Source organism: Anopheles arabiensis, chromosome 2 (genome assembly GCF_016920715.1).
Source record: "Anopheles arabiensis isolate DONGOLA chromosome 2, AaraD3, whole genome shotgun sequence".
NCBI classification, from domain to species: domain Eukaryota; kingdom Metazoa; phylum Arthropoda; class Insecta; order Diptera; family Culicidae; genus Anopheles; species Anopheles arabiensis.
In genome coordinates, this window is record NC_053517.1 from 79,526,370 (window position 1) to 79,551,802 (window position 25,433).

At 42.3% G+C, this 25,433-nt stretch overlaps 2 protein-coding genes across 8 annotated transcripts; one reads left to right on the forward strand and one right to left on the reverse strand.

The window, feature by feature from the left end:
• Positions 1-1,850: 1,850 nt before the first annotated feature.
• On the forward strand, positions 1,851-23,825 carry LOC120898745 (vesicle-associated membrane protein 2). 7 transcript variants are annotated; one of them, XR_005738696.1, is made up of 8 exons: positions 1,867-1,999; positions 3,850-4,268; positions 13,687-13,709; positions 16,010-16,148; positions 16,220-16,378; positions 16,450-16,501; positions 18,105-19,198; positions 21,847-21,961. XR_005738696.1 is itself a non-coding variant. In XM_040304993.1 (7 exons), exons 3-7 carry the CDS (start codon positions 13,687-13,689, stop codon positions 22,029-22,031), a joined length of 558 nt encoding a protein of 185 aa, XP_040160927.1. In that variant the 5' UTR covers positions 1,851-1,950; positions 3,850-4,268; the 3' UTR covers positions 22,032-23,825. The 7 variants fall into 7 exon arrangements, 5 of the variants coding, with proteins under 5 accessions (XP_040160927.1, XP_040160926.1, XP_040160930.1 ...); XR_005738695.1 differs by lacking the exon at positions 18,105-19,198 and adding an exon at positions 16,777-17,283 and having other exon boundaries at positions 21,847-21,958; XM_040304993.1 differs by lacking the exon at positions 18,105-19,198 and having other exon boundaries at positions 1,851-1,950; positions 21,847-23,825.
• Positions 9,909-10,810, reverse strand: LOC120898747 (nuclear protein 1). Its single transcript, XM_040304997.1, has one exon. It carries the CDS (start codon positions 10,618-10,620, stop codon positions 10,432-10,434), a length of 189 nt encoding a protein of 62 aa, XP_040160931.1. The 5' UTR covers positions 10,621-10,810; the 3' UTR covers positions 9,909-10,431.
• Positions 23,826-25,433: the final 1,608 nt, after the last annotated feature.

A 25,433-nucleotide genomic window follows, 5' to 3' on the forward strand; every position in this document is an offset into this window, starting at 1 on the left:
GTGTGGCAAAGGAAATACAATAAATGAAAATTATATATACATATAGATACATAAGCCTATAAGAAGTACTATTAAAGCAGTAACAACAAGACAAGAAGAATAAAACAAGAAAAAGTGACAACAAAACCTAATAAAAGTATATTGAAAAGAAGAAAAACCAAAACAACCACTGTTGTGTGTGTGTATATGAGTAAAACTCATTATTTTATTTTACTTTGTTTCATTTTGACACTCCAACGCGTTGTTTTCGTGAGTGAAATGAATTGTAAAATTTTTATTTGTAAATGTATTTGTATTTGTGTATTTGTAATGTATTACTTGGCCCCGTATGTGTGGAAGGACGACGAGCTATACGAGATGTTCACTGTCGTGTATAAAGCTCGCAAAGTCTTTTTAGGCCGTCCACAAGGACAGAGGAGGCGTGGTAGGCCCAAATTAGTTGTAGCGCCGGATAAGTAAGTAAGTAAGTATTTGTAAACAAGTTTTTCCAAAATGTTTTTTCACACTCTGTGTTGTCTCACGGTGACGTTTCAAGACACTTTTTTGTTGTTTTTTTGTTTTATTTTTTTAAATTAAAACAATACAAATCCGTATATTTACAGACAAACTATTTTCTAACTTATCATCTTTAACCTTCAACGTGTTTTTATTCGTTATTTGTTTTATTTCATTATTTTCTATCAATTCTATGTAGTTTATGAAAAGACTCATGATTTTTTTTCCATTTTGCTTAATTATGGCTCTCAGTTTGGATTTAGATAATTCTTTGAATGCAAGAGGTTTTATGTGGTACGATTCAACAATTTCTTTAAACATTTTCCAGTAATCTTCCATTCCTCTGCAGTTTTTAAATTTGTGTTCTAGTGTTTCAGTAATTCCGCAAAAAGAGCAATTTGGACTGTTAACCGATTTGTAATTATGTTTGAAATTTTATCCTGAGTATTGATTTTTTCATTTACTAGCAAATAGTATAAGGTTCTTTGTTTTGAGCTGAGTTCATTTGAGTTAATATTTTGCCATATTTTGTTCCATTTTAATGCTGGGTATGTATTTTGTGTAATTGAATCACTGGGCGTCTCCATGTCTGTGCTTTGTATATAAATATATATTTTTTATTGTTATCTACTTTTATTTTTATTATATACTTTTGTAGCAACACCCTTTTCTACCTTTTATTATTCATCATGGCTTGTCGAACTACGATGTTTCGTATAAATGCTTCAAAATTGTCTTCATTTTTTTTCTTGATTTAATTATTTTCCGTTTAATTATGATTAATTCCCTTTTCAATCATTTCCCATAGTGTGTGACTTTCCGAGCAAAAGCTGCCCAAAGTGCTCACATGACGTGTGGAAAGCAACAACAAAAAAAGAAAAATCGCATCCACCATTGAAAAAAGCTCTCCAATCAACCCACTTTTCTCTCAACCCCCACCGAGTAAATTCATTTGTTCGACGGAAAAGCTGAAGCTTTTTGCCCCTTCCTCGACGGGCGCAGCTAAAGTCATTGAGGCGTGTTTGGCGTGTGAGCGGGTAGCTTTTATTTCGCTTCCACGAACTCCTCGTCTTCCCATTCATGTCATCTGGCAGGCGTGTAAAAAGAAGCAAAAAAAAACAACTCTCCCTTGCTGGCCCCATTGATAGATCGCAGAAGGCTTTCCCAGCGAGATTGGCCGCACGCGCTGCAAAGAGAAAGAGAGAGAGCGCGTCTCGTGGATGAGCTTTCGGTTTTCCAGCAGCTCTTGTGCCGCTATCCTGTGAGCATGCGCTCGGAGAGAGAAAGGATGAGAGAGAGAGCGAGCGAAAGTCCAGCTCTCTCGGCCCGACGCTCTCTCGCTCTCTTCGGGTTTCGGCGACAGGCGAGCAGCGCCTGTTTCATCGGTGGCTTTTCGGTAGCAACCGTCGCTTCGGACGCATCAAACGCCTTTTGGACGTCGTCTGGTCGAGTGAGGTGAACAACGGTTCCATTTTTCCGCAGCTGTGCGTGTGTGTGTGTCCGTGTATGTGTGAATCTTAAAGCAGCGTTACCACCCCGCTCCACAACACCTTTTTTCTCGAGCTGATTTCACTCTCTTTCTCTGTCTCTCTGTCTCTTTCTCGCATCCTACATCGGACACCTCTGTACGTGTGCAAGTGTCAGCGTGTTTCATGAACGTCTGTATGTGTAGGCTGTGTAAGTGTGAGCCTTTTTTTGTCCAGAAGAAGGCTTCACAAATTCGAACCGTTTTTTCCCTTCTGCTTTTCAATATCCCAATTCCCTCTTGCCCCCGTAATGCGTGTTTGTGTGCCTCCATCTGACGCAAAAGTGACATAAGAAAACGGTGGCTTTGGTGGAAAAACGATTCAACGGCCTGTAGACGCCTCCTACGATCGTACCTAAGCGCGTCCAACGCAAGTGTAGTTTGTGCCTGTGCGTGTGTGTGTTTGTGTGTGAAGGTGTGGACATCATCACATGCTCCATCCGTCAGAGCAGTGAAAAATATCCATCCAACTGGCATGAGCGTGTGGGAGTTTCTTGCAACTTTTTTTCTAATTTGTTCCTTCAATCGATCGAACAAAACCTGGTTGAAGGTGGGCGAAAATTCGCTGCTGTTCCTGCTGCTGTTCCTGCTAACCCACACCACACGCTCGGGAAAAAAGGACATGTGAGCCCCTCGCCATGGAGGGAATGGAAAGATGGAAGAAACATCAAGGACACCGAAGGACCCTCGTGTCCCGTCCAACCTCATTTTACCCAGTTCATCGCTTTTTCAGTGTAATGAAGCATTTGCCTGGAAGGAAATGAAATCGGGAAACAAATTTTTCCACAAAGCGTTTTCCTTCTGTGCAAAAAACTAGTCCAACTGGACCAACATACGTGTGTGTGTGTGTGAAAAGTGTGTGGACTCGGGAAGCAAAGGAGGACCGAACGAAACTTCTGACCATCTTTTCCAAACGGCCCCGTGTGTTCACGTGGCTTCGCTGTGGGGTTTTCAACTGTGTGCTTGCGTGCGAGAAAGAGCGAGAAAGAGCGAGAGAGCGAGAGATCGAGAGAGTGAACGAAAAGGAAAATTGAGAGCGAAAGAGAGCGCAATAGAGACACAGGAGGAGAGCGGAACGGATGTGGATGTGTGTGTGTTTTTTTTACTCTCTCGCCGAGCGCTGACTGCTGTTGTTGACTCTTTCCCGCATAAAGGATCGCTTCTTCGCAGGGTTCACACATACAACCCAAGTTTTATCCGCATCGTCTACCCACACAACTTGCTTCGATGCTGCTGCTGCACAATGATATCATTCTGGTCGGTGCTTTGGCAGACAAATTAACAAAAATTAACCAAAATTCAAATAACTCACAAAACAATATTTAGATTTATTTTATTTTATTTTTTCAACTATCGAACGTCATTTTGGCTTCGTTTTTGCGTAACTTTGCTCGCACCAGTGCGATGACATTTGGCTACGCGTGACGGTTACGCCATCTCTCACGACTCACGGCTCACTGCGAACTCACGTAGCTCAGCCGCTCAGCGTGCGTTGGTTGCGTTAGCTACCAGGCTGCTCCATCCAGTTTGAAAACTTATTTTCTTATAAGAAAAACGCACAAACATGAACAGTGGAAGTTTGAGACGATTTTTTTTACGCAGAGACCGTTTTACGTTCCTCTGACGCAAGTGACTCTTGCTGTTGCTCATCGGAATCGGTGTTTGGTAGTCCTTCTCGCTCCTGCATCGTTCAATACACACACTGTCCTCCTCTGTGTTCATCGATTTCCGTTCTCTTTCGCACACGCGAGTTTTCCTGTACAAAGACCTAACAATTCCTTAACATTTCCTCTATTTTAATCATTTCTCGCCGGTGCATATATCCTTAGTGCGCGTTCGTTGAAGTGAGTGTGTCACTGTTCCCCATACCCATCACACCCTAGCGCAGTGCTGCAGAAGAGGTTGAAAGTGTGACCGAGGCTGGAAAAGAAGGGCCGTTTTTAACAGGCAAAGTGCAGCCACCCAGCCAGAAGCGTGTGTGTTTGTGTGTACGTGTGTAAGCCAAACACCGTTAAGGAAGAAGTACGCCAAAAAAAAAGGTCAGCGTGTGCAGGTGCTTCTAAGTGCGTGAGTGTGATACGACGGTTGAGTGCGTGCGTGTGTGCGTGTGTGTGTCGATAAGGATAAGCCTGATAAAACCTCCCTGCCTCTTGGAGCTGCCTCAACCTAGCAGTACCTGCACTACCACTACTACTACTACGACTGTGACCGAGCCCGTCTAAAACCCACAGAAAACAGCACAGAAAATGTAAGTATGCGGCTTGGGCGCGGGCAGTTTATGATTTCCATAATTCATCCCCATTATGTGTATGTGTGTGTGCGCTTTGGTAAAGATCGATGCGATACGAAGAACGTCAGATGCACGGAAATTCAACACTGCAAAACAATCACCTTCACACACACACACACGGACACATTGAATTCTTCACATTCTCGTCAGTTTTTTTTATTTTTCGCATCATCATTTCCCGTCAAAACTGTACCGAAAGCATGGGAAAACGGGGAAAACTCACTACATGGGTACATCGAAGTGTGCCTCGATGCCACCGATCGATGCTTTCGTGTGTGTGCTCTTTGCGGGTGTGTATGTGTGTTCGATAAACCCGCTACTGCATATAGGCAGATGGTAGGGGGGGGGGAGATACTCTCACTCCATACTCTAAAGCCACCATCGGTAGTGACGAATGTAAGGGAAATTGTGCCCATTTTCCTCTCGATTTCTCTCACAACAACAACAACGACAACAACAAAAACAGGACGAACGGCATGTGAATGTGCAGTAATCTTTCTCTTGCAGCGTATCCTTGCTAAAGGCGAGAGAAAGGAATGAGCGAGAGAGTTGTGAGCAAGAGAGAATGCATTGCAAAAGGATCTGCCCCTATGTCCCGATGATTAACCGATCGCCCTCTCGTTCGGTGTCGGTTTGCCAATCGATAGTGTGTGGAGAGTCCAGTTTTTTTTTCAATAAATTTTGTTCTTTAAGAAGTACAGTACAAAAAAAAGGTTTTAGCACAATAAAACCCTTGCAACAACCAACATAGCAAAGCGCTTTTTTCATGAAAAGCACATCCAAGTTGGCAACGGGCCAACACAACGGCTAGCAACGACGGGAGAGGAGAGCCATCTTTGCGCTTCTCACCGTTGAAGCCACACACACATGCACACACACAGTGTATCGTATTGCTTGTGATGTTGCTTTAGTGTGCGATTGCGCTTGCAGTAAACGGGCTGCTTTTGTGGCGAGAGGATGATGCACACGCTCTGCTGGTGGGTTGGCACAGGGGATGCACCAGAGGGGTGGGGGGATGGCTGCACGACGATGCAGCATTTCTGCATCCTTCGGGAGAGCTGGATGAAATGAGGTTTTGGGGAGGAAAAAATAAATAGAACGAACGGTTGTGAGAGCTTATCAGAGAGAAAGATGAGAAAATCGGGAGAAAGAAGGAGATGGAGCAAAAGGCTGGACCGTCCCTAGAATGTGGAGTAGTTCTTGTAGAGTAGTAGGACACACACACACAGATACACACGTCACCATACGACCTCACTGGAGCTGTTTGTGCTACTTAGAACGGAAAGGTGGTAATAGTAATAGCTGGGTGTCAATGGTTTTTTTGTTGTTGCTCTTTACAATTGCCCTTGAGAACAACAATTTCTATTCTAGGGTGATTATCTTGCTCTTTGGTCTTGCCATGGTTTTGTGTACTATGTACTAAGTACTATCAACTATTGCACTATGTCTTAAGCAATAGTATTTCTTTTTTTAAAGAATTTAATACTAAAATAAATGTACTTACTTCACTTAAATTGTATTTAAATTGATTTAATACGTTTATAACGAAGCACAACCACATTCGGAAAAAGTTTTCACTAAATTATACAGCATTTGGGCCTGGCAAGTCGTTCAGAAAGCCTTTACAGGGTTAACGATGGTGTTTTGGATGTTTCCCGTATGTGTTTGGGTTCGTGTTACGCTTTTATTACGTTTAATGCGTGCATGCTTATCGATCTTCGTTTTTTGGATTCGTCTTACGAAAAACCCTAGAATAACAGCGAAAACAAATCATGTAGGACATTCTATTGTTAGATGCAGTTATAGACCGCTGGCTTTGAGATGCACGAAGTATAAAAAGATTTTCAAATGACCCGTATTTTAGCGTGTGTAACGACCTCTCTAACGAATTATTTAATACGTTTGAAAAAGAAGATTAAGTAAGTTGAAAAGCGTTTTACTTTTTTTGGTTTTTTTCTAAGCATGTTTAAGAGGTTCTTTTGTATGAACTTGAATCATCCAGTGAGATCAATTGTTTCCTCTATTTTCAAACCTGTTTCTTGTGCCTTATGCATTTCTTTGGCAACGCTCCTTGCTTTTCCAGTGTTATCTTTGTGTATACTTATGCACAAGACTGTCTCTGTGTATAATCGGATGTACAGGCCGGAGGACATTGTCCGTACTCGCTAGTGTAATTCCGATTTTCATTAGCGCATCTGGCGGCGGCTGGTGGAAGCTTTGTTTGATCATCGAGGGAATGGTCATGCCGGATCTCAAAATTATGTAGTGTTTGAACCGATTGTTTATGCAAAAATGGCTGAAATGCATCCTGAACATGTGTATCTACCTTTTACAAAACTTGTCCAGTCCAGTTTAAGTAAAAAAATATGGAAAAATAACATATTTTCTGCAGCGTTTCCAAATTGCTTGGCAAAAAGGCTTCGGTCAGCCACCGCTAGATGCGCTAGTGAAAATCGAAATCACACTAGCGAGTACGGACAATGTAGCTCGGCCTTAATGTATCAGATATAAACGAAAACTAGTTATCCGACCATAATGACCTCCTCCAACGATTAAATTCTGATGTTGGTCTGCTTCGCCCTAAAAGAGGGTCTTAAATACGATAACTAATGATGTATTTTATAGCCTCATTTAACACTTGTTTCGTGTAATTTTTTGTATGTTCTCTTTTAAGTAGGAGCTTCAATACATTTGATTGTCAAAAAGCTGTTTTAAAAATTTGCTGCATAAATAGTCGTTCGGATCTCTTTTCTAACCGCAAGGCCAGACGAGGTGAAATATAGAGCAAAATTAACTATTTGACAGGTGAAATATCTGTCAGATAACGCATCACAGCAACCAGCTGAAGTGCAATATAAACGAATAACGTGTACAAAATCGCAACTAAATCCATTAAAAAACTTCGCTATCAAGTATTTCATTAATTTTCAGTCAATAATTCCCCATTTCTTCTCATTTGTAAATGTTCCGTTTAAGCAGATACTCTATTTAAGTGATTTTCGAAGACGGACGTTGTATCTCCCCAATCTTCACCTGTCAAATATTTGGCCTGACAAATAGTTCATTTCGCTGTATATTTCACCTCGTCTGGCCTCATGGTAAAGCCTTGAAAAGAAGCAAGAGCATCATAGTATTGCCAGCAAATGTAGTGTTCATTGCTTGCAACCGGATCAAATCTGAAAACTCTTTACCCTGCTGGTCATAACTAATATAACCCAAACCCCCCCCCCCCCCTCACCCAAAAAAAATGGCCCTTTCAAGACTGGATGCATGCGTTTAAATAGTTTCTAAAATTATTCCAACACGCACACCACCACACAACGATTATTAGCTCTGCGCGTCGACTGCGATGCGTGTGCGACATCACGTACGCAGCGACAACGGCACAGTCCATTGCTACTTTGATGCTTTTTAAAATTGTGTCGATTTGAACCAAAACCGCAGCTCAGCCAACTCGTCTGATAAAACAATCTAAACAAACAACCGATGCAGCTTACATCGCGGGTGGGAATAGGCGGCACATAAAGAGATTCTTCTCGAACCTTATCGAATGTGTGTTTTGTGGGTATTTTCCGCGGTTTCTTTCTAGTACAAATGGGATTATTGTTGCAACACACACACATAAATGAAACAAACTTCTTTTTCTGTCTGCCCTTGCCACTTCACAGCTGCTTTACAGCCAGAGCATGACTCACAGACAGTTGTGGGATTTTCCTACTGCCCTACAGCTTTCTTATAGCTCTTATTCTTATATATTTCTTATTCTTATAGGAAACAATGGAACATTAAAATGAAATTATTAGATTTTTTCATGTTTTGAGTTAAAACTGTTGCTTCAAAATGAAACCGAAACAAAACCATACAACAAATCAGCTACGATTTGCAAACAACATTGCATGGCACATCTCACACCATGTGTGCGTGTGTGTGCAAACCTTGGCAAAAGCTTTTGGCGCATGCGTCAAAAGCTTTTGACAAATGTTGCGCATGAAAAAAAAAGGCAAACCAAGTGGCAAAGACGCCAGAAAGGCCACCGAAAAGGGAACAAGCAACACACAAAGGAAGGAAGAGAGAGTTCTTTGTTGTTTTTGTGGTCGTGTTTTTTGTTTTTTTCCTAATCTTGTACCTTTTATTAAGTGCAACCTTGCGCCAGGAAAAAAAAAAACAGTGTACTGATACAGAAGCACCAATAATGCTGATACAAGGGAAGTAAAGCAAAGCGCCAGATAATGAACGAACCGATCGATCAGGTGGGAGATGATAGTGGAAGACCAAAAATAGGCCAACCTGTGTGTGTGTGTTTGTGTCGATTTCAGCAGGCTCTGAGGGCATGTTCGATAGGGCGTCTTGTTTGTTATCAATCCTGGTAACCATCGCATCGTTGAAGGGGGGGCTTTCGAAGGGCACACCAACCACCGGCGAACGGAGCTGCTCTTGCATGCCGGTGGGGAAGAGAGGAAGTGTGTGTTGCAAGCCGAACAGACTGGACGGCATAAAAACAAAAACTCGTTTTCTTCAGCTTATTATTAACACGATCCTGTGCTCGGTACACTCTTCCGATAACTTTCATCTCACCTTTCCAATTGGAGTTTGATAAGCGGGTGGAACTTCATTTTTCTTTCCTTTTATTTTGTTCCTCCCCCAAAACTTGCTGCGTTTGTGTGTGTTTATCAATGGGGGTTTGTTTTTGTTTTCGTCTAGTACCGGCAAAACAACCCCCACCCTTCAACCCCGAACCAAGCCAAGCTTCTTTTTGGTTTTTCTGTGGTTGCTTCGATGGAAAAAAAGCTGACGCGCAGTTCGATTTACCGGTTGCGCAGGTTTTTTTTTGCTTTTTTACCACACGGTCGCTCTGTGTTTGTTATCGCCCCAGCGGCGTGTGCAAAAGAAGAAGAAAAGGAAAGAAGAAAGAGCGCGCGTGGGGGACGGAGAACGGGGAAACGGAAAATGCGCTTACCGAAGGCAAAACAAAAACACACGCTTCAAGACCGGCTTCTTTAAATTATTGTTGTATGCTACTCTCGTATGTTGGGGTGGTGGTGGCTTTACACCACCTTTCACCCTTCCTTCCCTCACCCCCAGCAATGGTTGATGATTACACACGCCGTTGTTTACTTATTGCCGCATGGGCGCAAGTAGTACCAACAGCAGCAGCAGCAGGCGTAAAGGCGTGAAGGAGAACCGGACCTCCGGTGGGGGGGTCGCTGTTCAAATAAAGCTAAGACGCAGTAACTCGCTCAGGCTTCTTGAGCGTGTTGTGCTTGGGAATGGCCTTCCTTCTTTCCCTTTTCTTCAACAACAACGAAAAAAAGCAACAGATGGTTCGGAAGGTGTCATCGTACACAGGAACACAACTCGAAAAACGGAAGCAAAACTCGGTTTGAGTATATTTTAAGGAATTATTTTCGTTTCTTTTTTATTATTTATTAATAGTACATTAACTTGCAGCTATAATAATTGATCACACACACAAAGGTACCGATAATTGTAATTCATAGTTTAAAAACAAGCAGGTTGGTGGTGGTGGAGCAGTTGGTTCCGGGCCTACACCACTCCCCCTCTCTCCACGCACTCCACCCCTTCTCAGGAGGGGGAGATAGGTGGGGTGGCGGCGGGGTGACTTTGGCCTTCTTTTTTAAAACAAAGTCTAGAAGTAAGGACGATGGCGCACACACACACACACGGCACGGTGCACAACATAACACCCCACCCCACCACGTGTGTGTGTGTGTGTTTTCTCCAGTTCTTCTCCTCGCCCTTTTATGCTGCGCGCAGTTAGCAGTCCGTGTGTGCGTGCATGTGTGTGTGTTCAGCTTGCCTTTGAAGTCACACAGGGTCATCCTCTATTGCGTATTGCGCTCGGACACAACACAGCACACAAAAATAGCAGCAAAACCGACGGATGAATGGTTGGATGCATCTCTTCGCTCTAGGCAAAACAAGGAGGAAGTTCTACTGGTAGTGGTGGTGGTGGTGGTGGTGTGGTTGGCAGGGTCACCACCCCGTACCGCCTTTAGAGATCTCGTTTTTCGTTCGCATGGCGCGCTGGCCGGATTAGAACCACTCACTCACACACACAACCACCACATTCGCACGGAAGTCACACTCCTGCCCCGTGAGCTTACTTCGGCGGCGACTTCTTGTTCGATTCCGTGTTTTTCAGCTTGGTCACAATCTTGCGCGAATGGCCGCTCGGATCGTAATGGTTGGTGTGGTCGCTTGCCTCCTTCTTGCTGCGCTGCTTGCCACTGTGCCCCGAGTGGATGTGCTTCTCCATCTCGAAGTCGTACTTGTCGTAATCGTCCGACATTTTGCGCTCGCCTCTTGTTTAGGGCTTTTGTAGTTTACGCTTCCGCTTTCCTGGTTTTAACTCCTTTGCAAAGTGGTGCTGATGCTGGTTGCTAATTCGAACAACTGGGAATAGAAAAGTTGAGTCGACCGATGTCTAATGTACGTCCGCACTGTTTAACTTCTGGTGAAAAACTCGTTCTTTTGTTTGGCCTGCAGTGCCCTTTTATAACTGCGCCCGCGCAGTGTGTGTGTGTGTGTGCGTGGTGCGCACACACTAACGAACCACCATCATCACCACGACTACGATGGTCGTGCTCTTCGGGAAGCAAAACATCAATTACGCTCTCTCTATCGGCACTGTTTGGCTGTGTGTGTATGTATTTATGGATTCCAATTCCGACAGTCACTGATTGCACTGTTAAATTGTAATCATTATTACACTCTAATAAGATGCCAAAAATTAAGGTGAATCATTTAAAGCGCATTTTAATCTTACGATAACACAGCCACAGAGAGCAAATCCCCTTTCCGACGGCAGTGTTTGCGGTGCGGTCGTGTCTCTGTTGGGTTCGTCTGCGCATGTGTGCGTGTTTTGCAGCAGCACCAATACACATAAAGCAGTAGCAGCAGCAGCACCAGCAGCAGTGTGCCCTCGCCGTCCCTTCGTTTCCTCCCTTGCACCAAAAACATTTGCCCTGTTGCCACACTCTACGTCTTTCTTCAACAACAAAGCAAGCGTGCGGATGAGATGGGTCGATGCAGTTGGTAGATCCCGCTCATTCTATTTCGTTCGCTGCTCTCTCTCTCTCTCATTCTGTCTAACGTTCTCGAGCGCGCACGCTCTCTCGCTCTCTCGCTCTTTAATTCTCATTTTATCGCTGGGGGTCGTCGTCAGCGGTGTAGTGATGGGCACAACACCCTAACGATCCAACCGATGGAGCGATCTCTGAGACTGTTAACACACAGTGAGCACAGTTAAACACTTCACTTCGAGAAAGTACTCGAAGCTACTCGAGGCATGTTCTGCGGAAGGCAATTTGCGGAAATTTTAGGGATGTTGAGTATTATTAACCGGTTTTATGAAGTCCAGTATTTCCACTTGTCTGGACAAACGTTTCCTGAAGCAGCACTTGTACTAATAACCATGTCATAATCATAGCTGTATACTGAAATGGTGATAGTAGTAGAATAAGTAATGTGTGCATCAAAACATAAACCTCATTCGATTCAGTAAATCATTGGTTTAATTGATTGGCTTCGTATTTTAGGCGGTTTATTTCTCAAACTAGAAGCGTTGGATCATTTAATTGACATAAAATCAACTGATTATAAAATAGAATTTCAGTCTAATAAGACTCAAACAGTAGAAGAATATAGCAAATAACGAACAACGTATAAAAAGCAAGTATTTAAAATAAAATCCATTGAAATCGGAGCGTGATCAAGCTGAGGCTGATTTATTTTTTTAACAGTGATGAAATGCGTCAAGCGCAATGGATTAAACAATGATGTTCTAAAACAAAGGTGTTTCTAGTAGTAGCTTTTCAGAGTACTTAGTACATTAATTTTTAATGCTTATTTACTGAATATTGCTTATTACTTCTCTGTTGTAGTGACCACATGAGCGTTTTATTTGGATAGTCGAATTTGGGCCAAATTTAATCTTAAAGTTATCATAGAGTTCCTCGAGAGCGTAGAGTTCCACCATTTTAAAAATTGGTGGAGTATGCATAAACATCTACTATGAGTTTCTGGAAGCATATGAAAGAAAACAGCCGCCATCTAACCAAGAATAGAGCCGCATGCTTTTCCAAGTACTTAAGCGATCACTGCTATAGACAATAGATGAATAGATTTAAGATTTTGTTTTGCGATTGAAATTAGCCCTTTTTAGTACAAGAGGGGTTTAGGCTTCTAAGAAGCGCTTGACACTTTTTCTTGAAGCCTTTCTTGAATCTCTACTTCAAATAATTTAAAATACATTTCTCAACACCTTTGACCTTTATTGTTGCTTGTTGCCAATCTATGCAACAGCATGGAGATAATCATAAGTAATTACCTTCATTTTTAAAGGCTTCTTGAGTGCTCACCAGAAGTAACAATCTTACCTAACCTGATCACTCCACTCGCATCGATGAAAGGTGGGACGACTAATAACCGTAATTGAGGACTAACTTTCTTAGAAAGTCAAAAGAATATGGTTCCAAAAATAGGGTACAATTCCGTTCAGCGATCTGTTTGAGTAGGTCAATTTTATGTTGAATTAATGATGAACGAGCTGGCTGCTACTGCTGCTGCTGCTGCTGCTGCTACTGAGAGGTACGTACAACCATTCGGAAGCTCGGCAAAACGCCAGATGCAATGTAAATATCGATTTTTCCATACCACCCGGGGGTTGGGGCTCATTCCACTGTCCATGACGCCCGCGTCCATTTGCGATTGCAGGGTTTGCGTGCGACGGCGGCGACGCAGCTAGTCTTATCGCGTCATGCAGCACGCAGCAGAGAGCAAGCTTACAACGGAGCCAATCCCGCAAGTGGAGAGTGGAGAAGGGAACAATGGCCACGGTGGAGTGCCGCCTGACAGACGAGACACACCACAGCAGATAGATAGTCAATGTCATCTGCAAATATCCTTGCAACAATCGGTCCGCAAATAGGACCCAGCTGTGACAATAAATGACTGGCACGGATGGCACGTGATCTATCTCTCGTTCGTGCACGATGAATAAAACACGGTGGAAACAAACAAAGACACAGCACTAGATCGGGATGTCATTTCCCATTGCATATGATGGTGTGGGCACCTGTCATTGCAAAAGTCACGAGCTCTGGCGGGCACGAGTCATCGTGATGTGGGGTAATTCATTAAACCGTCATCTCATCCTCATCAGTAGTGGGAATCATTGTTTTTATCAATTAGTTTACAAAACTGCATAATACTTATCAAACTGTCCTTTCCATTAAACAACATTCACGCAAAACACGCACAACTGACGACTGCAAACGCCAAAAACAAAAACAACTCAAATTTCTTCCACCTTTCAACCTTTTCAACACACAACAAAACAATACACTGAGAACAGATGAGTGGAGAACAGCAAGCAGAGTAAGTGAATGTTGTTGTTAACTTCACAGACACAAACACACACAACAAAAACACCCGCCGAGGAAAATGGTAGAAGGAAATTTGCATGAAAAAACTGGCTCAATTCTACTACACAGTTCAACCTTATTTACCGCTTGTTTCTGTATTGTACCTGCTTCAGTTAAAGTTCAGTTCGTTCAAACGGTTTCGGTTACATTAATGTTAATTTAATATGTTATCATAACACTATGCTACTACAACCCTGTGCGAGCATCTGCATGAGCGCTTACCTTTCAAACTCCCACGATACATTATTCAACAGCAGCACAGGTTGGCAAGAAAGGTTTGAAAAGGTAAATATTATTGGTGTAGGCGTGTATCATACGAAAGGCGGTTGAAATCTGTGTTTTTACGGCGCTTGATTTATTCATTATCGATAAAAACACGAAGAGAGTAGTTAACGATTCGATAAGAGTAGTTAACGAAGAAGAAGAAGTGTGATGAAACGTTGGCCATCCCAATAATCGAGTTTCTGTACAGTGCAAATCGTTAAACCCCAAAACTACTTGGCTCAAGGGTAGGAGGAGAAGGAGAATGTCCCCGTGTGACAACTTTCCGACAAACACGGAAACAACTTCAGGCTTTGCGTCCTGCGAAAGTGCGAAAAATAGGCCATTCGTATTCGCTGGCAGGACTTTCCGCCAGCTCACTTTCCCTCACGTGGGTTTTCATTTTGCTTCAAGCAGGGGGGGATTTTTGTATTTTTTTTGTTACTCCTCCAATCGGTATACGTTTGTCCGGTGCCTTGGTCGGAATTGTGGTCGGTTTTCCTGCTGCTGGTCGGAAGCGCATGCGCGCGTACCCTCAAAAACGTATCTATTGATTTCTTTGCATTATTGCTCCCCCCCTCGGCATACACACACACACACACACACACACACACACACACACATACACACTCCTAGTTGGTTTGTTGTGGAGTGGAAAACCTGGACCCCAGGAACGAACGGGGGTGCCCCATCCCACCGGGTAATAGCAAAAGTATTTAGGCGGAAATCGAACGCCAGCTCTCCCTTACGCAAATGAGCACAAATACTAGCTAGAGCTAGTTGCATCGATTTGCTCCGGTAGCGATATCGGTGGTTCGTGTTGGATGGACGAAAATAAAAACAAGCGCCAAAAGGAAATGAGAACGGATTTCCTGACATACATCGAAAAGTCGAAACCAACGGCTGTTTCGTCACAGCGCTCCATCCAACCCCGAGCCGACGTAATCGTCCAACGAACCCTGCATTTTGGCACATGAAATGTTATGCAGGACGAATACATTCACTTTAATCTGTTTGTTTTCATCACTTTTTGAAGTAATTACCAAACCCGTGTGTTTTTCCCCCATTTAACTCCTCCCCTAACACCCTAACTCAATGTCATAAACAACAGCCACTAACGTCAGCTCAGTAAGCATCACAGTAGCCTTTTGTGTTGGTGTGTGTGTGACGCACCACCAGCTGCGCGGTTGGACGCGTAAACATTACGTAAAAACACGGAAGTTCAGGAAGTGATTGCAATGTGTGCTGCGCTGTAATCTTGCGACTTACGTCCCAGGCAACACACACACAAAACACCACCTGTCCTGTTCCTCTCATTCGAAAGAATTCAGCAAGTGGACATAACTTGAAGATTACAGCAAATGGGGGATATGGGGTGCAAGAAGTAATTCGATTAGCACCTCCACCGCTGACCCTCCGCAGACATAAAGTACATCGAGCAAGTGTAAGATTAAGTTCTCCAATAGGTTCCTTACAGCACACCACACACACACATATACACACTCACAGACAGACAGACAGACAAGATACACTCGCATCAAGGTAATGTACACAGCAAATGTTTATCTTTGATTTTGTTCGTTACTTTAGCGTTTGCTCCTTCTTTTTTGTTTGTTAGACAACAACATGATCCAATAATATCAACACGATACAATAGCAAACTGTTGTTGATTTGAGCAAAAAGAAGTAACAATTCTTCAAAAATAGCTTGCCAGTTTGCTATTGAGTATTGAGCTACCCCATTTCAGCCCTCACAGCTTTTGTACTAAAAACTCGGTTTGATGCAAAGCAGCAGGATTCAAAAGGAAGTATACCCGTCGTCTCGTCTCGTTATCGAAGATTCGTTCGATTTAGCTTCCTAGTTTGTTGCCCGTTTTGCGTTCTTGTCGCAAAAATAAATGTGATCGCTTTGTCATTAACACTCTTCTGTGCATCTGTTTCCTCTCTCTATCTCTTTATTTTGACATCACCTAAATCAACCCACCGGTACAGGTCGGCCCCAGATGGTCTTGCACCGGGTGCAGCGGCGGGCGGCGAGCCGGGAGCGGATGGAATCGTCGGAGGACCACGGACGCCTCAGCAGATCGCGGCACAGAAGCGACTGCAGCAAACGCAGGCACAGGTCGACGAGGTATGTGATGGGGAGGTTTGGCGGTAAAGCGAACCCAAGGCACTAATGGGTGATATGTCGTTCATGCACAGGTTGTGGATATCATGAAGACGAACGTCGAGAAGGTGCTGGAAAGAGATCAGAAGCTGTCGGAACTGGACGATCGAGCCGATGCGCTGCAGCAGGGCGCGTCGCAGTTTGAACAGCAGGCCGGCAAGCTGAAGAGGAAATTCTGGCTACAGAATCTAAAAGTAAGTAGAGCAAATTATTAAAGTGTTTTGAAATCCACTACTCTAACGTTCCGTTGCAATTTTGTTTTTAGATGATGATAATAATGGGCGTCATTGGTCTCGTCATACTCGCAATTATTGTAGGTAAGTGAACGGGAACGCGAACCGGTAGGGGATCAGTATTCAATTCAAACAATGTTTGGAACACCTTTTTTCTTGGATGCTGTGAAAGACAAAGCAGCTTTCTAGCAACATGAACTACAAAGTTTTAAACAATCCCGAGATCTTGAAAGTATTTTCACCTTCCTTACGTTCGGTTTGTTACGCCGACTAACGATGCATCACTCTCTCCGTACCAAACTGTCTTTATTTTTTGCTAATAATTTCTCACAATTTGTTCTATGTTTTGTCCTCATCAGCAAATTACATGTAAAACTCAAAAGACATGTACATGTGGGGAAAAATCATTAACCTTCCCGCCAGAAAGACCCATTGACAGAAAGAAAAACCCCATTTACCAGTAGAGTAGCGATATTTGACATATTTTACAATTATGAGGAAGAACATGTCAACGTGGATGCAGTGTAGAGAAGGAACTAATCACACACAAGCAAAGCAGATATCATAAAGAACGATGCCCTTGCACGGGAGGGGAAATTAGAACACAACCGAGCTCCGAGATGATAGGTTGCATCATGTTCACAGTATAAAAAAGATATGCATATAATCACATTATCATCATCTAATATCCTTACGGTTAAACCGGAACCAGAAGATAGAGAGAGGAAGAAGGCGTAGAAGCGTATGCAAAGTATAGAACTTCCGTATAGTCGAAAACGATGGATCCACAACCACACGCTCACGGGTATAACACGGGTATGATCAACGAAAAGAAAAGCCATCTTCCAGGGGAGCGAAAAGCCAAGGTTTGCGTACTCCTGTTGATTTTCTGTTTCGCTGTCTAATATCTGTGCGGATTTGTGCACTGATATAGTACTCTGTGGTTGATGCCAAGTTGTCTATTTGAAACTGCTTTTTGTGTTTATTTTACTGTTGGTTTCCCTCCTTTTTTTGTTTTCTGTTCGATAACATGCCCCGCGTCATGTAGCTTGTGTGTCATATTTTGTGCAATGTATAAACCACCTCCCTTGAATGGGTGAGGAGATGTACATCTGGTGTATAACAGTTTGCCTTCGTGTTTTGTGCTGATTGTGCTAAATATTTGACTTGGCCGTTGTATGGTACGATGGTACGATGCTTGCGAGTGTATTAGTAGAGCAATAGAAAGGAGAGGAAGGTTTAAAACAAGATATACTAGAAAGTGCATTTTGTTTGCGGATTGCATACCCTTGGGGGGAAATTAAATGATGGGTTTAAGAAGGTAATTTTGACTTTAGAACAGTAGTCGCATACGTTAACTAGGGTGAGATGTACCGAGGTTTTGTTCACCTTCAAAGAAAGCAAATTTCCTAATTCAAATAGCCAATTTGTATTTAAAAATCACTCTACACACTCTTTTACACCAGCTTTTAGCTACAGTTTTTAGTACCATATTTCTGACCTTTTTAATACCATTCTGCGGCCTTAGTAATACAGCCCCGCCAACGCCCTCTGCAGTAAAACAGAAACAACCGCAAGCGTGTAAATCCTAGCAACGATTTGTTTCTTTTGTCTGATGCGCTTTCTTTTCTTTATCTCTTTCCATTTTTCTCTTTTCATTCTACGTCCCGATCACGCCCATTTGCAGCAAGAAATTAAACACGGCCAATCGAGAAAGGCAGCCGATTCCTCTTTAATCGAAACCGAAACAAAAATCCAAAATTTCCAGTCGCAAGCTGCAAAATTACTTATCCAAACAACTTTCAGCCCAACAAAAGAAAAAATGCCATCAAACCCCTTACCCCATCATTATTATTATCATCAACAACACCATCAGGCAACGTCGTCCACTCTATCGTACGCGTATATATAACATATGCATATAGCCCCAAAGCCAACCATTATTAGCCAACTCGTAGCGCATTGTCTCCGTTGTCTGTCGGCTCTGTAACACCGGCGTGGGTACGAGGAAAAACCGCCGTGCTGTTTGCCAATAGTTTCCCGATTCGGCTTACGATTGCTCTTATTTCGCTGATTCCTGTCCCGAGTTGGGTGTGTGAGTGTATGCGTAAAACGTACTTCCGGACGACCCATCGACTACAGAAGAGCGAACAATGTCCAGAAAACGTGGGTTGATTTGTATAACAGATCAATACAAATTGTTAGTGTTTGGCGTGTAACTGACACACCGCACGTCATGTCTTCTAATCGGCTCAAAATTTTGGAAAGTGCGTATTGTGTGAGTTGATAGCTGTGGTGCAAGCGACGCAAAATACCCAAAACAGAAGTAAAAGAATCGAAAAATCTACTCCTGAGACAGCTACTCACAACCATCATCAACCAATCAAACGACAACTTCGACGTGCTTGAAAGCGATGACAACGAGCATTGGTTACGCGTACGAGTTGAGTACTTACGCGCGCACGCAGGTTTTACTCTCCCTTTCCGCCCTATGCCCTGCGCTGTGAGCTCGCATCACGCATCTCCATTCCAGTCTCTTGTTCGGTCTCTCTCTCTCTCTCGCTCTCAACTTGTCTCTGTGTCCTACTCTCGTTTCGAAACCTTCAACGCACACTGTGCGTCGTCGCCTGCTTCAATTCGAGCTCTTCAATCCGTCATCTGTCAACGGCAAAATCTGCGCGAAACAAACCACAAGCTTTAAAAAAATACATTTAAAACAAAATCAGCTGACCCAACCAAAACCAATTCGACCAAAAAACGACACAATGGCCGCCAGTTTGGGTGAGAAAATTTTTAACTTGTTCTTCGTAGCTACCGACATCACCCTTAACCCTTAACCTGAACCACCCCCTCGTCCTCCATTAAATGCTAAATGATGCAACAATATTAGTGTAAAATTATCGAGCATTTTGCTCGGCACTGTTTGTTGTCTACACTGTGGCTGCGTAATGTGCATTGAATATATCCTGTGGTTCTACCGGTTTCCTTGTAGTGTTTACGTTTTTCTAACACACTTTGCTTTTAGTATGTTGCTCCCGATCAGTAACGCGTTACATATGTATGTGTGTGAGTGTGTTGCACTTAATCCATTACGCACTGTCAGTGTCACTTAGAGTGTTTAATCGAATAGCAAACGTTGTTAGTTGGTAGCGTTGCTGTTACTGATCGGGAAGCTGTGGCAATCGTTTTTGTTTTATTAGTAGACTTTGTTTTCTTTTGTAAACGAGTTTAAATTAATTCTTATTGTATTTTGTTTTCATAGGTTTGTTTTAATACATCGATTTAATCCAATTGTTTTGTAAATTTTGGCTTCTAATTAGAAATTATTATTTATGTTAAAAAACTAGCACTTAGCAATAGTGAACAATATAGTATATCAATTTTATAGATTACTCAATCAAATAATATAATTAGTACTTATTACAGTTTTCTCCATAGCTAAAATCTATTATAATCGTTTATTTCACATCATAGTGTAAGACATTTCTTGTATCACAAGCATGTTAGAATCTGTCTACAATCAATATCAAAACACTTTTCCACTCCACTACTTCTTCTATGCTTTGTCTCTATGTGCATGGTGGAGGATAACAGGAAGCTTCTCTCTTAGTACTATTGCTACTTTGCGATCTGTAGAATTTGTGTGAGGAAAACTAGTAACGATGAACAATTCGCAATATTTCACTACACAGCAACAACAGGACAGTGGCGTAAAGGATGACACTAAGTTAGAAATTCAAACTACTACATCCAAACATGTACAACACCGTTCGGCAACAAATAACACCAAATTTTACACGACAAGTTGAAACATTTGGGCAAATACCAATCACTCTTTACGCTACAAAGCCTCATGTTTTCTTCTTCTTCTGAATCTTTTTCAATACCTTTCATATGATAACTATTACTTTTGTACTTCAAATTAAGCAGTAATGATTTTGTTGATACTATTTCTTCTATAGTTTACATACCTTGAATAATCATTTTTCGTCTTTCTTCTTTATATTTTTAACACCCTTCTTTACTCTAATTTTTGTTGTTGTTATCCTAAAAACTCTCAATAAAAATAATACAAGATAGAATCACAGTTCACGCAACACATGCTCACCGCAGTGCTATACAGCAAAGATATATGGAAAACAAAAATACAAAGAAACAAACAAAATATACAGTTGTAAAGTGACAACACAGTGACAGATGACAACGAACATGGTGCAATAAACACGTCTACCAAAACAAACAATCCACTTACTCCCAAAACCAAACGCAAACGTCCACTCTAGATCGTCTGCAACACTCGTTCTCGTACTGGCTCCAATCGTCTGTGGTCTTTCTCTCACTCTCTCACTCTCTCGCTCTCTTACTCTCTACTCTCTCTATTACTGTCTGAGTGTCTATGTCACATACACCCTCCCATTCTTTGCTTCACTCTTCGAAACAACCCATTCACACCACTCACACACTCGTCTACTATCATTACTCGATACTGTTATACTGTCGTATACCTTTAGTTGCAACAGCAGGGCTACAAAGTGTAAATGTTTGCAATTGATATGACCAGGGGGGAAACTAATACTACTCTGTACAGTATTGGAATATGGCTGAATAACGCGTCGCGTGAAGCATTCAAAACTGATGGAAAGCGGATGTTTTTCTTTGTAAAACTGAGTCGATTACGCGTTTTAGTACAACGCTGTACTAATAGCTGTTATACAGTCACTTTGCATAGTGTCATCTAGCGGAAAATCCTTTTCATCAGTTTTAAATGCTTCCTCCCGAGCGTTTCAGCTCAGTAAGTTAGTAAATTGAAGTAAAATGCTGTAAAAGTTGCTCTGCCAACTCGTTGCTCCTGCTTGCGTGATGTGGTCTGTGCGTAGTGGGCAGACCGCAGGCCTTAGTGTATCCATCCGTGTGTATGTGTGTGTATACGTGTGGGTGTATGTATGAATGTTAGTAAACTCTATCCCAAAGACAACTACTACGCTATTTCTACTCTCCACTCTCAAACACGCTACTTTCATAAGTCTCTCTTCCTTTCCCATCTAAATGAGCGCCTAGCTCCATAACTCGCTCTCTGTTTATCTCTTTCCTTCTGTATCTTACTTGCAGTCACAATAACAAAAAACGAACAACACACCACCACTACTCCCTCTCTCTACTATGCGTAATACCTAATCTGTAATGCTCTGTTGATGTAGTAACTCTCCTGTGTGTGCGTGTGTGTGTGTGTGTGTGTGTGTGCTGTTTTCGTGTCGTGCCACAGTGGCACTCGCGCAAAAGTACGCTGCTGTATTAGAATCTCCAGCTTCTCTAGATCTAGATCTAGAGGAGCGGAAACGCAACCCACATTGCACCTTTCCCCCCGCCCGCCTCCATAAGGATCTACTAATCCGAGTTACTAATCTGCCGGAATCTAACTTTCTTCGCAGCGAAATTCATGCCTGCCGATCAACCGCAGCAACCGATGATGATGATGGGCGGCCAGCCGATGCAACAGATACCGATGCAGCAGATGCCGGCCGCACCACCGGCCCAACCGGCTGCACCGGCCGCCCTGGTACAGGACGTTTCCGCCCTGCTAACTGACGGTGGCGCTCAGCTGATCAAGAACTAAGCGGTGAACAAGGCGTGGTTCCGGACAGTGCAACAACAACAACAACCACCACCACAACAACACCTGTCGACGCATGAATTGGTTGGTCATGGAGAACAACAACAACAACAACAGTACGGAAAGAAACAGTATGGAAGAAATGAAGATCAAACACACGTTACAACACATAGACAGTGAGAAGAATGGAGTGGAAAGTGAAGAAGAAGAAGAAGAAGAAGAAGTAGAAGAAAAAAAGGAATAAGAAGCACCATTACTATCCATGTACTAAAAAGAAAAGAGAGACAAACACAAACATACACACTCACATTACATCGTCGTCATTCGCGTGGAGTTTAAGAACATAAAACAAAAACCAAACCAACAAACAAACAAATACACAAAAGTAGTGGAAACAAACCGGAATGTAATAATGAAAACAACAACAACAAAAACAAAAATCGCTATTGCATTTAAGTGAGATACTTCCAGTATAAGCAGACAAACAAAAACAAACGAAATAAATACAACACATACCGTTATAGGAAGAAACAGAGCAACATAGAAAGTAGTTAAAAGACAGAAGAAAAGAAAAGACAAAACAACAGGCGTAAAGAGATCAAGAGAAAGGGCAAAAGATATGAAGCACAGTAGACAGGAAAGAGAAAAAAAAGAGAGAGAGAGATTAAAGAGAGAATAAGGAAAAGGGACAAAGACATCAGCTGTTACGGTGTGTTACCGATACTTCCTGCACGAGGACCGCCCCTCCTCCCCCCCCCCCCCAATATTATTCACGTATGCGCTTCGAACCCGTTGTTCTAAACGATCCGTTGCGCAAACGGTGGTCCAGGGTTCGGAAGCTGAGAGTTTCAAATTGGTGGAAAATCACTTCGACGACTTTGAAAGTTCATCCGCTCCATCCAGATTGGATGCGTGTGTGTGTGTGGGGACAGGTTGTTTTTGTTTTATGGCAGCATACACGGGAATCGCTGTAGTACAGTTACACTCCCGTGCAGCTACTTTTCTGTTTTTGTGTTGGTGTGTTATACGTATACTTGCAAAGGCAAATCTCCTCAGAAAGGTGTTCACGGGTGCGGCGGTGTGCTGATGAGTTGGTTGGTCATGGTATAATGTTTAAATTAAATTAACAAAAAAAAAAAATGAAAAAAATGAAAGAAAACTTCATTCAAACATTCCACAGACACACACACACATAAAGAGTCTCACGTTCACACAGCATAATGTTACAGTTTGAAGTTTTAGTAAAATTACACCCACACGTGAAGCGGAAAGTATCGTGCAAAGAGAAGGTATAAAAGCAAGTGTGAGGAAGCAAGGAAAACAGGAAAACAATGTAAGCGAAAACGGAGTGTAGCAAACAAAAACGAATCGAGACAAATTTCCTTACATTATTATTATGATTATTATTGTTGCAGTTGCAGTCGATCGTTCGCGCGCTGTGTATGTGTAAAGTGGGGGACAGACAATGCAGTTTGGAGGAGAGGTGTGGTGTAGTAGGCAAGCACTTCATTGAACCATTCCAACCCCCCCCCCCTTCATCCTTTCCTTACATTCCCTCCCATCCCCATTCCAGTAAACAATGAAGCGAAAGCTGAAGGGAATACATTCGAATGAGGAGCGAACAGAAGAAGAAGAAGAAATGTCTATACTAATGCATTAAACAAAACCAAAAAAAAAAATAGCAACAAGCAACGAAAACATGAAAAGAGCATAAACTATGTCAGCTACTTAAAACACTTAAATATTGCAACAATAAACAGAATTATTTCCACGGAACGGATTCCGAACTTCTCCCGACCATCTGTAATCAGTTCAGTTGACTGAGGGTGAGGAAATGGTGAGGGAAGATGGGGGGAGAGATGGAGAGGGACGGAGGGGAGACTCGTTCGTCACCTCTGTCTTCCCCCTCTCCATGAATTGTGGCTTCCATTCCATGCGATCACATGCGAAAGAACCGTTGTTTTGCCATTCCGATCCGAATTGCAGGAACAGGAACAGATCGGATACAAACGGGTAAGGTGTCATCATTATGCTCTAGTTTGCTTGCTTGCTTGTGTATTTGTTTTTGTTATAGGAATTGGTATTTGCATCCAGTAAAACAGAGGTGATGAAGGAGGAATATTGTTTTGTTGAGTTTGTAAGTTTTTTGAAAGATTAGATTGCGTCTAATCTTACGGGGAGGAGTTACCTTCTCTGTGGTGCACCTTAACCCCAAGGCACAATGTTCAACTGGAGCAATGTTGTAAAGTATTGGGAAACGGAAAGTGACAGTTAAAACGCACCATACTTAAGGAAGCATTTAAACTAGCAAAACCCAATCGAGAACCCCTTATTCAATACTACTAAGCAAAAGAGAGTTGAACATCACGTCATTGAAAGTCCCAAAAAACATGAAAAACGTCATAACAAAAAGAGACACCACACCATGACAATTTAGGGAGGAAAGGGTAGAAGCGTTCGGCGCAAATATAAACTAAACATAGCGATTAATAGTTAAACAAAATAAATCGAAAACATACACACAAACACAATCGACAACCGAAAAAAGGAAACAGAAACAGAAACAGACAACCCTTGCAAAGTGGGGAAAATAGAGGAGAAAAAAAATGGAATAAAACAAGACAAGAAAAACGTAGCTAACCAGCTAACGAAGGATAGGAGATAACGAGTTGTACGATGTGTGGTAAATAGCAAAGCGGGTAAGGAGCAAACGCATTACAAACACACTAAAGACAGCACGAAGAGCACACAACTTAATTTAGACAGTGAGTTAATAGAGTAGGTAAAACCGATTCGAAACCACAATCATAACCAAAACTAAGGACAACTAAGAACAGAACACAAACAGAAGAAAAAAATCCAAAATAAAATAAAAAAAGATAAAATAACTTTACTCGCCAAAGGCAACAACCAGCATATGCAGAAGGTGAGCGGCTCTTACAAGTACTCGCCCACACTGATTGAAATAATTCGTCATTATCATCACTCTCATCGTATTTGAGGAGCACGGGCGACGGGGAATACGGTTGTGTGACAGAAAACAAAGACCAGCGCACTTCACATTCGAAGAAAAACCTGAAACCCCAATGCTCCGAACAGAATCTATCACATTGAAAGGAAAACCAGGTTACAAAAAAACATATACATAATATTGAAAAAGCTACTAATAATGAAATAATAGCAAAACACAATTGCAAATGGAATGAACAACCCGGAGAAATATGAAAAACTGAAACAAAAGAACAAATTGTGGAAAAAGAGAAAAATAGGTAACAGATACACAGACAACAATGAGCAAAAACATACAACCCACAAGTAATAGAATCCCTCTAGCTCTAGCATAGCATTGTTTTAATTTTCACACTTTCTCCCCCTACTAGAATATGTATAACAAAAGTACCCGTA

Excerpts from the sequence above, each read along its gene's own strand:
- LOC120898747 (XM_040304997.1), bottom strand. The coding sequence starts at position 10,620 with ATGTCGGACGATTACGACAAGTACGACTTCGAGATGGAGAAGCACATC.
- LOC120898745 (XM_040304993.1), top strand. The coding sequence starts at position 13,687 with ATGAGTGGAGAACAGCAAGCAGA. Across the intron at positions 13,710-16,009 it reads AGTGGAGAACAGCAAGCAGA|GTCGGCCCCAGATGGTCTTG; the intron begins GTAAGTGAATGT and ends CCACCGGTACAG. Across the intron at positions 16,502-21,846 it reads CATACTCGCAATTATTGTAG|CGAAATTCATGCCTGCCGAT; the intron begins GTAAGTGAACGG and ends CTTTCTTCGCAG.